The sequence below is a fragment of the Notothenia rossii genome (genome assembly GCF_949606895.1).
Source record: "Notothenia rossii genome assembly, chromosome: 6".
Classification (NCBI taxonomy): domain Eukaryota; kingdom Metazoa; phylum Chordata; class Actinopteri; order Perciformes; family Nototheniidae; genus Notothenia; species Notothenia rossii.
The window spans coordinates 7,754,292-7,768,135 of record NC_136909.1 but is presented as its reverse complement, the minus strand read 5'-3'; the positions used below and the strand labels follow the sequence as shown (position 1 = coordinate 7,768,135).

The 13,844-nt window shown below is 43.2% G+C and overlaps 1 protein-coding gene across 1 annotated transcript in view; it reads right to left on the bottom strand.

Moving 5' to 3' along the window:
* The window catches only part of arvcfb (ARVCF delta catenin family member b), a 275,952-nt gene that overhangs the window by 80,231 nt on the left and 181,877 nt on the right, over positions 1-13,844 (bottom strand). The window contains exons 7-8 of the mRNA XM_079687092.1: positions 11,440-11,583; positions 5,071-5,717 (exon numbers count right to left, since the gene is read on the bottom strand). Of these exons, the coding sequence (XP_079543218.1) occupies positions 5,071-5,717; positions 11,440-11,583 (791 nt within the window). The remainder of the gene's footprint in view (positions 1-5,070; positions 5,718-11,439; positions 11,584-13,844) is intronic.

Below are 13,844 nucleotides of genomic sequence, written 5' to 3'. Positions count from 1 at the left end.
CAGCATCATTTAGGGGGGACGGCTCCAGCTCTGTGGTTTGGAAAAAGAGGGACATTCGCGAGTATGTGTGTGCACGTGTTGGTGGATGCAAGATACTGCCTTGGGTAGAACGATAAAAACACACGCTCCCACAATACAGAGAGCTTTACCTAGCTTTCAATTGCTGCGGGATATTGGACATGACAAGCCAAGGAGGCAGGAATAACCCTCCGGAAGAAAGGGCAGTACACAATCTCATATTGAGCTGCATACACAACGGCCATCTCGTTCATAAAGTCTCTCTCTCATTATCTGCCACACTACGGTTCCCACAGATGAGATGTACAGTTTTCTGATTCAGAGTGTGGCTCGTTTAGATCGGTGCCGATGCGGCGGGGCTTTTTGGTAAAGCGTCGCGAGGCTGAGTGATGGGAATGTCAGGATTTGCATTTAAATTGGCGCCATTGTGTGTACGGGGAGGGTCGTATTCAAAGGATGTGAAAGGGCTCTTTGCCACCAGACGTGATGCTCCGAGCTTTATCACAGCAGATCAATCTCCTCATGTTAATGGAGCCGCTAAACGTCCGGCTATTTCTGCGTATCTGTGCGCTCGTCTGAGGATGTGCGCTTGTTTTTTTTCTAAGACACAAAGGATAGAAGAAAAGATACGGTAGATGTTGTCACGATCTGTCTGTGTTGTGTTTTTTCTTGTCTTTGGTTTCCTGTTTTATTTTGAAAAGCGTTCACCCCCTGTCTTGCCTGTTGCTTTCTGTCTGTTTTCCCTCTGGCCTGATTACCCGATTGTGTTCACCTGGTGCCCCTGTGTTCTCTCCTCCCTCCTCACCTGTCTCTTGTTTGTTTGATTAGTCCTGTGTGCATTTAGGTTCTGTGTTTTCTGTTAGTCTTTGAGAGTTCCTTGTTGTTGTTGGACTGTGTTCACTGGGAAGAGAGTTCAGCTCTGTATCGGTAGCCTTAAAATCAAGGTATTTTCTGTTTATCTGCATTTGGGTCCTGCTTGCCTCACTCAACCCTGACAGATGTATGCATGTCGGCAAACTTTTGTATTCCTCTGGACTTTGTAACATTCTAGCTATTCTTCCTTCCCTCCATTTTCTGTCAGTAACTTTCATCAACCTTCAATCACAGCCTTATCTGACCCTCTTAGCATTAGCAAGATGTTAGCATCTCACATGTACACATTACATCTCCACGGCGTTTATGAGCTTTTCACCGACTGCTCCAGATTGCTCATTTTAAACGATGGGCAATAATTGTTTAATGATGCACAAGAGCCTGTGTGTTTGTGTCATGTCGCTTTCTAATTTCTCCTTCTGTCTTCATGGCATTATCCACCGCCACGACAGCTTGTTCTCATTCAATTAAAGCATAGTGATGTGGCTTAGAAGTTTATACTAACATGACAGAGGGGGAATATAAAATGAAGCATCTCTCAGTGAAAGCCTTTTGGCAGGATGGAGTAAGAGGGGGGAGGGGAATTACTTCCTCTGGCTGTTCCCTACAGACACCACTGGATTAGAATGAGACCACCCCATCCTCTCAATTAGGGTGTGTGTGTGTGTGTGTGTGTGTGTGTGTGTGTGTGTGTGTGTGTGACCCCGGGTTGCAGGTGGGAGGGGGTCGCCCAAGGAGAGATGAGCCATTAGAGATTGGCTTGAAGACGCCCTTATAGTCTGGTAGAGTTCAAAAGCAGCTATTAATCATGCTGGCATGAGGACACTCTCTCTCTCTCTCTCTCTCTCTCTCTCTCTCTCTCTCTCTCTCTCTCTCTCTCTCTCTCTCTCTCTCTCTCTCTCTCTCTCTCTCTCTCTCTCTCTCTCTCTCTCTCACACACACACACACTGATATAACGGGTGGGCTTAGACTGGGGGGGAAAGGATGGTAAAGCTCTTACAACCGGACAGTGGGAAGGCAGGAGAGAGAGAGTGGAGACACGTTTATTATATGCAAATTTAGCAGGGAAAACAGAAAAGTGCTGCAATTATGCGCCTTTGAGCAAGGCACTAAATGTTTTTAACTCTTTCACATTTCACATTTTCCATTATGTCTTCTGATTGTATTTGTATTTTAAAAGACCAAATCGAATTGAATTGACTTTGAAAGAGGCTTAGGTCATAAAGACAGGAACGATCAGTGAATAAAGTTCGATTAGAAATGGGACAAAGACAAGATGTTCAAGAATTGTAACCAACATATATTCCTTCATTCGATGTGAAGCCCTGTCTTCCACCTTCTAAAGGCACATGACTATCATTATAGTGCAAGCCTCTGCATTAAAGTTATGCTAACACTAAAATCCAGGAGTGATGCATGCTCACACATCCAACAGACTCCAGCACAAAGTCATACATCATCATTCACAACACGTGATGGACGAAATGAGTGCTTGGCGCCAAATCAGGAAGCTGTTTTCGTACTAAACGTCTTCACTTTTGTCGGAGCGTAATTGAGGGCTCGCAACGCAATGATAAGCTGTAATTAGAACGCTTTGATTCCCAGATTCATTACAGCACTTTGGCGTGTCTGCTCACTTTTATGGAAGAATACTAATCACAATGTGAGTGCACGGGAGAGGGCTGATTGTCAATGTTCTTGGGAAGGGGAATCAAATTCTTACAGTACACTCATACGTTTTGACTTTTTTTTTCCTGTTGCAATTAGCCAGGCAGCCGTCAGTCAGGAGCAGCTTTAAACATGTGTGTTTGTGCATTCATAATATGTGTATGTGTGTGTGTGTGTGTGTGTGTGTGTGTGTGTGTGTGTGTGTGTGTGTGTGTGTGTGTGTGTGTGTGTGTGTGTGTGTGTGTGTGTGTGTGGCTGCTTAGGCTGTGTTGTGACACTTGCAAAACAGCCTACAAATTGCCTGTCACAGCAAGCGCCTCTCACCAGGCGGATGGGGGGGTGACTCATTTTCTGAAGATGTTTTATTGGGGGGTGACTCATTTTCTGAAGATGTTTTATTGAGCGTGTGGTGTGGTGTGTGTGTGTGTGTGTGTGTGTGTGTGTGTACTTGACAGAGATACTGTGTTTGTAAGTGACATAGCAACGTCAACAGTGTGTAAAACAGAATCTGATGAGGGCATATGCTTTACTCTACATGCGCATCAATGCACGGGCCTTTAAACCCATCCATGTGTACACAAGTTTAATTAAGAAGGGTCAAAAAGCAGAATTGATGTGCACACACACACACACACACACACACACACACACACACACACACACACACACACACACACACACACACACACACACACACACACACACACACACACACACACACACACACACACACACACACACACACACACACACACACACACACACACACACACACACACTCTTTCCTGTCTTGCTTGTTCCTGCCTCTTGACCCTCTAAGCTCTATGCCTTTAGATATGACTTCAAGCACGAACATTTTTATCTCAGATTAAAAAGAAAACATCCATCTGCTACAGATCACTGCTCAAAAAGAAAAGCACTTATCACCAACCCAACTTCAAACCCCTGCTGCAATTAACTTGAGGATGGATATGTGTATGGGCCTCTATTAAGAGACAAGAGTCTATTCTGGGATGTTATTGTTGAAGGCTTAAATGTTTTTGTTTGGAGCCAGAGGTTATACTCCTCCTGACAAACGCTTGCGTAAAAAAAGGCTTTGAGAGATGCCTGAAAGAATCCTCCCCCTCTGCCTCTGTCCTCCCTTACCTCCCTCCTCACGTCTGAAAATCATTCCCGCCTCTTTAACTCTGACACAAACACTTGTTCGGTATCCATTTACAGGAAAATGGCAATCAAAGACGCGTTGTTCTCCGCTCTCTTTCACAAGCAAGTTGCTCAAGGAGAAATGACATCTGTTTACTTGGTGTGTCGTCGTTATTTTTATGGGCGCGAGCAGGAAAGTGTTTGTTATTCCCTCTCATCCTAACAGGGTGATCTCCTCTCATGTCAGGCAAGCCTCCGCTCATGCATACGAACAAGAACTCACTGTCCAACATTAAAAGGAATAACGTGTTTACTGTATGCACCTTCACAAAACCATTACATCTTGGATGTAGGCTGAATCTGGGTGGTTTTGGTACTGATTAAAAAACTACTTTTCATCTGTGTAACATCTGTATCACGGTCCATTGTAGTGTAAGATGTTTTTTTGAGTGCTTGTTTGTGTGTTTGAGAGAGATATTGTGTTTTTAAGTCAAAAGTGTGTAAAGACAGAATCTGATCATATGCTTTACTCCTCATGCGCGTCAAGGCAGGGGTCTTTAAACCCACCCAGTGAGTGCATGCCTACTAATCGGCTTCTAATCTACTCATATCTAAAAAAAACTCTACTCTGCTCAGTCCCTGTTGCGGTTTGAATACTACACACACACACACACACACATACGGTCCTCATCGATTAATCCCAGTTTGAGTTTGCCATCTTGCAATATACTTATTTATATAAATAGTTATCCACGCAATAAACCGTATTCAATTTACATTATTGTGTTTCATATTCTGTTCTTGTACATATCATATTCTATTGACATGTATATAGACTTTTTGCACTACTTTTTATTTTGTATTTTATTATATATGTTGGATTGTTGGAGGAGCTTAGGTCAGAAGATTCTCATACACTGTAGCTTTGTGCATATGACAATAACGGTACGTCCACACAGCGGCTTTGGAAAAAGCTTGCCGGCGGGCGTGTCTGAAGCTCGACCAACAACCAATCACATGAATCTCCCGCCCCTGACACACAAGCAGCGGTTTGATTGGCTAGAGCTTGTAATGGCATATGATTTGATTGGCTGACGCTTCCACCGAAAGCTTCAGAAGATTCAAAAGTTGAACATTGCTCAACTTTTGAAGCCTGAGATGCCTGGAAATCTCCGCTTTGCTTCCCACAATGCAGTTCGGCGAAAAGTGAGGCAAAGTGACGCCACCCCATTCAAAGTGAATGGGCAGAAGCGTTGGAAGATTTTTTTTAACGCTGCTGTTTGGACCTACCGTAAAACCTTTGATTCTTGAATCTCAAGTATCTCACTCTATCTCTGCTCTCTCTTGATTATTGCACTGTATCCTCACCTGATTCTGGGCCCATCACGCAGAGGTTCCCGGTGGGTGCGACCCCGGTTGGGCCCCTGCAGGGTGCCCGTACGACGGTTGGCGGTGGAGTAGTCCGGCTCCAGCTCGTACGGCTCCTCCTCTTCAGGGGGAAGGCTGCGGCGATCGTCCTCCAGGCCGTACGGCTCGGCCTGGAAGCGTTCGGGCTGCGAGCGGTTCAGATCCACGGTGCTGCTACCCATGGGCACCTGGGGCTGGGCCACGTGGCCGTAGTCATCCTTGCGAATGGGCAGGGTGTAGCTGTTCTCCGGCCGGTAGCTGTTGGGCATGTAGGGGTAGCGAGGCGGCCGGAAGTTGACCCCACGTGAAAGGCTGCCGTAGTTCTCCGTCAGATCGGCGTAGCCATCGTGCAGCCCGTAGTGGCGGACGTACTGGCTCTCGGGCGCCTCGCCGTATGAGTCGTTGTAGGAGTTGTTGTAGGAGCGCGTCAGGGTGGAGGATGCTTGAGGCGTGATGAAGCGGTCACCTCCGTTCTTCATGTAGCGCCGGTCGATGGAGTCGGTGTAGCTGCCCAGCGGGGACGAGCCCTCGGGGAGGGGCAGGCCGTCGGGGCCCAGCGGCACCTGGCGCACTGTTCGAGTGGTCACCGTCTTCACCATCTTAGTCACCTGCAAAGAGAACCAGATACAGCTGTCAGACAGTGTGGCAAGAGGGTGTTAAAGCAAACCTCATGCTGTCCATTAAACAGAGATATTTGCCTCTGTGGAGGACATTGTGTTAGTTAGCCACTCGGTGAAAGAGGAAGACAAACAACCTGGATACATTGGAAAAAAAGCTATTTGTGCATGCGTTTCATTTTGGACGTTATGCAGAGGAAACTTCATCCATGTATGTTAACTCAATCAAACTGGGGGGTTAGTTTCTCTTTTGTTTTGGGGAACAGGGTGAAAAATAGATGTTAAGTCAATAAGCAAAATTGCAAGTGAAGTTTAAGATTCTATTATGAGATTTGGCCGGTAAGTAATGAAAACAAACTAGCCAATTGCATATTTTACCTGCATTTGGCTGCCGAACGGTGCTAATTTTGTACCTTGTCTGCAAGTGTCATGGACCATTGTGGTCTCATAGATGTTTATGGCTCTGAAGCTAGTTAGGAATCATTTTCTGAACACCAACGCATAATTATAATTCCTCTAACAAAAACACTTAGTGGATGTGCTGAGAGAGGAACCTCCATTGTAGTGGAGGTTCAGTAGATACTAACTGATAAATATCCAGTTGCAAGGCCTGTGTAACCAATTGGTGTTACCTCTAATTATAAAGTGGATTAAGTCGGTACATGTGGTATAACGGGAAATAGTGTCAGCCAAGTCATAACGGGAAATATTGCATAATATACACTGTCTTGGAAGTGTCCTAGCTTGTTCTGTAACTGAGCCATCTTAAAGAGCTACATCTCCAATAGTCCTTGAAGGGAACAACGTAGCATCACACTGTGACTGCCATCCCTGCATGTATCCATATCTCACGCTCACGTCATGCTATAGCTACATAACTCTGTCCCCTCTTCTTCCTCTGAGACGATGACTGGAGAATCACACACAGCTTCCCCTTCCTTCCCCGCTCTCTCCACCCGTACAGAAACCAATTTGCTGCCCAGTGAATTCTGCTGTGGCCGATAATTGGCTATTTTGTCGACGGCTATAAATTCCTCTTCAAATTAATGAGGTTTATGAAAATTAATCGTCAGGGCTGCAGGTCCGATGCAATTTCATGTTGTGCCTGACGAGGTTGTCGCAGAGAGGTTCACTTGATGAGCGTAGATTGCCATTTCAATTTCTCAGGGAAAGGAAGAAAAAGACTCATTCCACATCTGATGGGTTTAATTTCCAACACCAGCTCTCTTAATTGCGATATGCTTTCTTTGTTTTGCCATCCACGATATAATTTAGATTTTAATCAGTGACAGGCAAAGGCATGTAATGATATCGAGGAACCCCAACAACGCATTAACCTTCGCCACAGAGAAGCAAAAGCACAAACAACATATCGGTTGTTCAACATCCTCATTAACTTGGTAGGAACAAATAGAAATGTTCACTGGCCTTCTGAGCTATATCAAAAAGACTATTTCAGGATCGCCAAGCTTCATTTCCATGTTCAGAGTAATTACAAAGCAATGTACGTTTGTTTCTGATGCCTTGGCTTTGCACAGTTATAAATAAAGCACATTAGCCGAAGCATAGGGATGACCTTGGAATAACAAGCTCCCTTTCATCTACTTGATCCACAGTGGTAAGAAAACAAACTGGTCTTCATAGCATGGATCTAATGCTAACTCTGGGCCTCAAAAGGACTGGAAGTCATATCTAGGATGAAGCAATTACATGCGCATAATGCATTTAATTCATAAAAAAACATGTCGACTTCATTTGCATTTGATATTCCTTAAATGAAGGATAAAATTAGGGTTTATACTTTCGAAGCAAGTCTTGTTTTTCTATTGAAGCCAAAAAGAGACTTGCCACTGCAACTTTTGTGTCTGTGTTGATGTTGTTTATATGAATGCATCTTCTACATGCCTACTCATATTGGATATCATCCACCAGATTCATTACACACATCTATCTTTGGGATGGTTGGTCTGCCCTGACCATCCCTAGACCGAACCATTGGCAGATCCTTATTTATAAAGCTGTTCTTGGTGTTCTTTCACCTCATCTGCAACTCTATATCCATCAGTAAAGAACGGGATCTCATTGGCTTCGCTCTGACGACTTGTTCTTACTACCAGTCCCAAAAGTCCACACTGAGCTGGGAAAAGGGCATTTAGTTAAGCCCGCGTCACACTGTCCTGAAATTGACACCAGATGGACACTCGATAATCGCTCTGATCATAACAACATCGGGCCATTCGTGAGGGCATCTTAAGCCATTGTATGACCGCCAGTGGAGTTTCTCAGGATCCGGTGTCGGTACCATATGTGTTTGGGGTCCGTCTCTTACCAATGACGTCACAACGTCATGACGTCAATGACGTCACGCACACCAATTTCCCCGCAGGCTAGGCAGGCAAGAATATTCTAAATCTTCGGCTTGATTTGGAGATGTGATTTGATGTGTCGTTTGTCCCCCAACTCCTCTCCAAAGTTGAGATATGTAATAAAATACTCAGGGGAGTTTTTTGAATTTTCATGCCCAAAGCCAAGCACTAGGCCCTGGGTAAATTAAGAGGCTGATCTGGGGCACTTTTGTCCACTTTCCCTGGAGCTAGAAACTCAAGTCAGGCATCCCTGGAATCGTCTCAGAGAGTAGATGATCAGTGGGGCCTTGTTTTTACTGAAACATGATGTTTTCATGTATATTTCCATTGAAAATCCTAACCGCTAGCCGCAAAGATAGCATCGCAGCCACTGCTCCGTTTTCAGAGACTTTGCACACGTTTTTCACAAACATTTTACATTGTTTTTGTTACTTTCGTTGCAGTGTCTTAAATGTAATTTAGGTTAACTTCCTGTTTGAAGTTGTTGCTATGGAAACAACATCACGGAGAAAAAAGTAATATCTTCTATATATAATAACGGACAAAGTAAAGAATGAAGTGTAGGCTATGTTTAAATGTTCGGAATTTGACCGTGTATGATGGTCCTCTTGAGTTGCCGTACAGCCAATGCCGTACAGCCACTGCTCCGTTTTCGGAGACTTTGCACATGTTTTTCACAAACATTTTAACACGCTAGGAGTATGGGAGTACTTCCATTCGCTTCGTCTTGATCTGTAGATGTGATTTGCCCACGAGCACCCCTGGATAAATTACCGTACAGCCAATCACAATGCGTGACGTCATTGGTAAGAGAAGGACCCCGAACACATATGGTACCCCGAACACATATGGTACCCCGAACACATATGGTACCGACACCGGCAGCAACTTCGTGAGCGGCAAATTTGTAAGGCACTCGTGAGGGCGAATGCCCGATGGCACCGATGATAACAAGATGCCCTCACGATGGCCTTACGAAGGGCAACATTGACACACTAATTCAACACGAAAAATGAACCTTCGCAAAATCCTTCGGCAATTTTTTGGCATGCCAAAGATTTTGCCACCGCTCACGAAGTTGCTGCCGGAGCCTGAGAAACTCGGCGGTCATACGATGGCTTAAGATGCCCTCACGAATGTCCCGATGTTGTTACGACCCGAGCTGAATTTGAACATTTCCTTTATCGTGTGTCCATCTGGTTGTTTATTGCACAACAAAATCATGTAAACATATTATGTAAATAACCCAATTTGTGTTCTGTGAAACTGAAAAGGATATAATATATTATTTTGAAGGCGAGTTGACAGGAAGTTGTTGTTGCTAAGGAAACAACATTACGGAGAAAACTTAATATCTTCTACATACAAAGACGGATAAAGTAAAGAACAAAGTCTGAAAATATCAGTACAGTATCATAATACTTTAAAATAATTGTTTTTGTTACTTTCGTTGCAGTTGTATGTCTCAAATGTAATGTAAATGTCGCCTTTGTGTGTGGTTCGGGGCCATCTTCGTGCGAAATTCACAATTCCATATTCGTGTGTCCATCGGGTGTCAACTTCGGGACAGTGGCGTTACGCGGGCTTTAAGCTGCTCAACTTGCTTTGAACCAGCTGCAATATAAGCTGAAACTGGTCTCTCTTGATAATTTCAAAGCGCTTCTTTATGACCGAGAAGCAGGCAACTCTGTTTGTCTGTAGATGATTTGTTGATGTTTCTGATTGTGACTGTGATATGTTCTCTGTTCTGGTTTTTCATGTGTTGACTGTAACTATGCTGCTGCCTGTTTTTGCCAGGATTGTTTTAAATCTGAATAAAGCTTGAGTAAAGTACAAATAGAAAACACCCTGAGAGATTTACAGCAGCTTCACAAGGGCACACAATTTTAACAACTCTTATTCTCCTTCATATTTTTATTTTATCCACGTTTGAACCAAAAATAAGAGCATGGTTAGATATACAGCTTCCCAGCCTTGACATGCCCAGATGTTTTGTACCAACACAGCTTTTTAGGCGATTTGCAAGGGCAGCGAAGGGAGCCATCACACAGTTTTCAAACACTCTTTGATGAAGGCTCAAGTTCACAAGGCGTTAAACTGGGGAAAGCAAGGGAGGCGAGGGACCTGCTTTTAAAAACGGGATGTATAAAATATGCTGAAGAAGGGGTAAACAGGGCTAAAAGAGAATTGCTCAGATGGCAGAGTGAGAGGATGGGAACATATACTCTAAATGTGTATGCATGGAGAGGCTGTACTGAATTTTATTTTTTAGATAACCACTGATACACACTTTTTACCAAGCTATTAAAAATGGAGGGAAAGGCAGCAGGCTTCAAACTGTCCACTTTACAGCTCCTAAAGGGGTTTCACAACCTCTGCGGCATGCACTTTATTGAGAGCTCAAATGGACACGGTGGGGAGAAAATGAGGTAGTCATTTAGATTTCTATAAGCAACCTGTGATAGTGTGGCCTTTGATTTATTTCAGCCTCATCTGAAGACCATCTGCGCAAGTAATTTTCTCCACACTGCTGGAAAGTATGTAGGGCTCTTTAAAACATGATGTTAGAGCAGGGGTGTCCAAACTACGTCCAGGGTGCCAAATGCGGCCCGCAGTGCATTTTGAATCGGCCTTCAGCTAATCCAAAAAGTATAATGCAGTATGGGACTCAAATGAAACTTGTGCTTGTCTTGTACTTCGTAAATATATATATGAAAACAGATATTATACAGTAGTACACAGCAGGGAGGCTGTGGCTCAGTGGATAGTGCGCTGAACATCGAATCAGGGAGTAGCAAGTTCGAGTCCCACTGCAGTCAGCATGTCGTTGTGTCCCTGAGACACTTCACCCCAAGTTGCTCCTGTGGGGATTGCCCACAGTATTGAACAAGTGACATGTAATGTAATGAAATATTCAATGTAATATTAATGTGTTAATAAGCCCAATGTTTCAAAATAAAAAAGCTTCTTATCAACTTAGATTTGTTGGAAATATCAATTTAAAACAAATGTCCTCTTATTATAAGAAATATGAAGCTCTTGTTTTAAGGAATGAGCTGCTGACACAATAAGTGAAACCCTCTGGAGAGCTGTGATGTAGGCTGTTTGTTTTCTTAAAGCATATTCAAGTAACAAGTAATTTACCTACATTTGATTGATTTTACTAATTTATAACTTAACTTATGAGGCAGTATACCTCTAGTGAGTGGCCCAGCCCTTTGTATATTTTTCTGTATGTGGCCCTCGGTGAAAAACATTTGGACACCCCTTTGTTAGAGGAACAGGGAGGAGGCAGGCGGGTGAGGGGGGAACACAGCAAACATCACGCAGGGCGAGGCGTCCATTACTGGCTCTGTCTCCGTTGGGGTGGGGGTGGAGTTGGAGACCGGGGTGGGGGTCCGGGTGCCAGGTCTGGACTCCACTGACAAGCTGTCAGTCACCAGGACTGGGTGGTAGGTGCGGCGGGTGATGGTTTTGACCACTTTGGTCACCTAGATTTAAAGGAACGGGTGGGTAGAGCTCTCAGTAAACTGCATTAGATTTCATTTTGCACACACGTACTTCCAACCTGTTGCTTTAATGCACATGGTTTGAGAATAACTTGTACAATGCTCTCCTACATACAGTGGTGAAAAGTAAATTTATTCAAGAACTGAACTGTAAACATTTGAGGTAGTATTTTCATTTGATAGTACTTTATACTTCTACCCTGCTACATTTTGGAAGCCAAGTATGTATTATTTGCTCCACTACATTTATTTTAACTTTTCGGTATTAAACAATCCAACATTAATGTAAGTATCTAAAACAATTAATGGGTTAACAGAAAAGAAAATGGCAGCAATTTTGTTAAGAAGTGTTATTTTCAAAAATATTTCGTAGTTCGAGCTTTGGCTGATTTTGTTGTAAAATATTTTTGAGTTTTTCCTACAATTATTACTTTTACTCCAAATACTTTCGTACATTTTCCTAATCATACTTCAATACTTTACTTATGTACCATTCTCGATGCAGTACATTTACCTGAAATGTAGTATTTTTCCAGTGTGGTACTTTCACTAAGTAAATAATTAAGATATATTTTTAACAATATTTTAAAGACTGCTTAATGAAGCCGAGAGAGTCCGTTCTCTGAGTAGAAAAAGGTGTCTGTTCTTCGGTCTGTTCCATTCAACAGTAGCACCTCAACAGCTGTACCTTTTAAACAAACCTCTACCTATTCAAAGTCGGCTCCCCGGCGTGTGCACGGTAGTGAAAGTGCTTTATTTGTTTGTGTGGTCTGCCTCAACTCCCATTAGCTCATATCCAGAGGGAAGGGAGATGAATGTATCTTTCACTGGTCCAACTGAGCTCTTCCTTCAACATGAGCGGTGTTGCATTCAGAGCGGCTGCCAGCAGGGAGAAAGGGCTGGATGATGGCCAAGGGAAAGCATGGCAGGCTGGGACAGAAGGACGAACGTGGATCTAATTTAGCTCGTACATTCATTCAGGGTCCAGGGCCAATTCACTATGAGTTCAATTGATTGAAAACAGCCAGCAGTTAATCTGAAATTGAAAGGCTGTTCGTAGTAGGGATGGGAACGATTAATCGAATATTCGAAATTATTCAGGTTTTCGAATATGAGAAATTAATATTTATTTATTTTTTGGGAGGGTTGCCTAAGTTGATTACATATGATCAAATGGAATAATTCAATGTATACAACAGTGCCATAGCTAAATGTTTTAGGTCTAAAGGTGTGTTTTGCTCCGCTCACCGGTCCCTCACAGCGGGCAGAGCTGCAGGTGCTGATGTCTGTCTCACGTCCGGTTATACTTCATTCGCGTTTATGTCCAAATCCATCAGAAAACCAAGTTATGTTTTAAGCATGAAAGCTGTAGGCCTATAGCTGTCAACTGTTCAAACTGTGATCACCAGTTCAATACATTTGACAAATTCGACTTGGTTTCTACATGTATACTTATTTGAAAGTGTATTTATTTATTTTTCAAAATTTAATTTAATTAAAAAATGATGTTAATTTTTTTCACACATTTTTTTTTTTTTTACAGGATATGTACATGTCGGTTAATCGGTTAACCGTTTTTTGGGGGGTCGAATAATGGAATATACATTGGCTTTCAAATTCCCATCCCTAGTTCATAGTTGTTTTCCAATTGCAAATGAAAAATTCCTGCATTAATTGAATATGTGTGTAGAAACTGAATCTGACCCCCTGCACAAACACACTCCTTTTGCTCTCATATTCAACAATCTGTCTGTTCCTTTCTCAGTACTCCAACTCGTAATGTTGCTGACACTAAATCAGAGTAGAAAAAACTTTTTTTGCCTGCAAATCAGGAAGATGGGTTCTGTGTTTCATCTTGCAGCAGTGAGATGGGGGATAACCATCAAGGGAAAGGAGTGTGTTAGCATTAGGCAGTATGGCAAGACTTTGGTTCAAAAGAACAGATAAGCACATAAATAAAACTGCGAGTTGCTGCGAGATGAGTGGAGAGATAGAAACGGAGAGAGGGTGGAAAACTACACATGAAAGTAAGTCAGAGAGATGGGGACAAAAAAAGTAAGGGAAGACAAGGAGAGGGTTGCTTTGGGTAAACTCTCGGCTCGTTCAGGATCTATTTGCCGTCACATTTATACGCCGGCTGCTAGAAGTTCACCCTGAGCATTAATCTGCTTTTCTCCTCAAAGTGACTTCCAGAGATCCTCCTCCCGGCCCTTTAAAAGGCACGTCCTTCCTCTTTCCTTCCT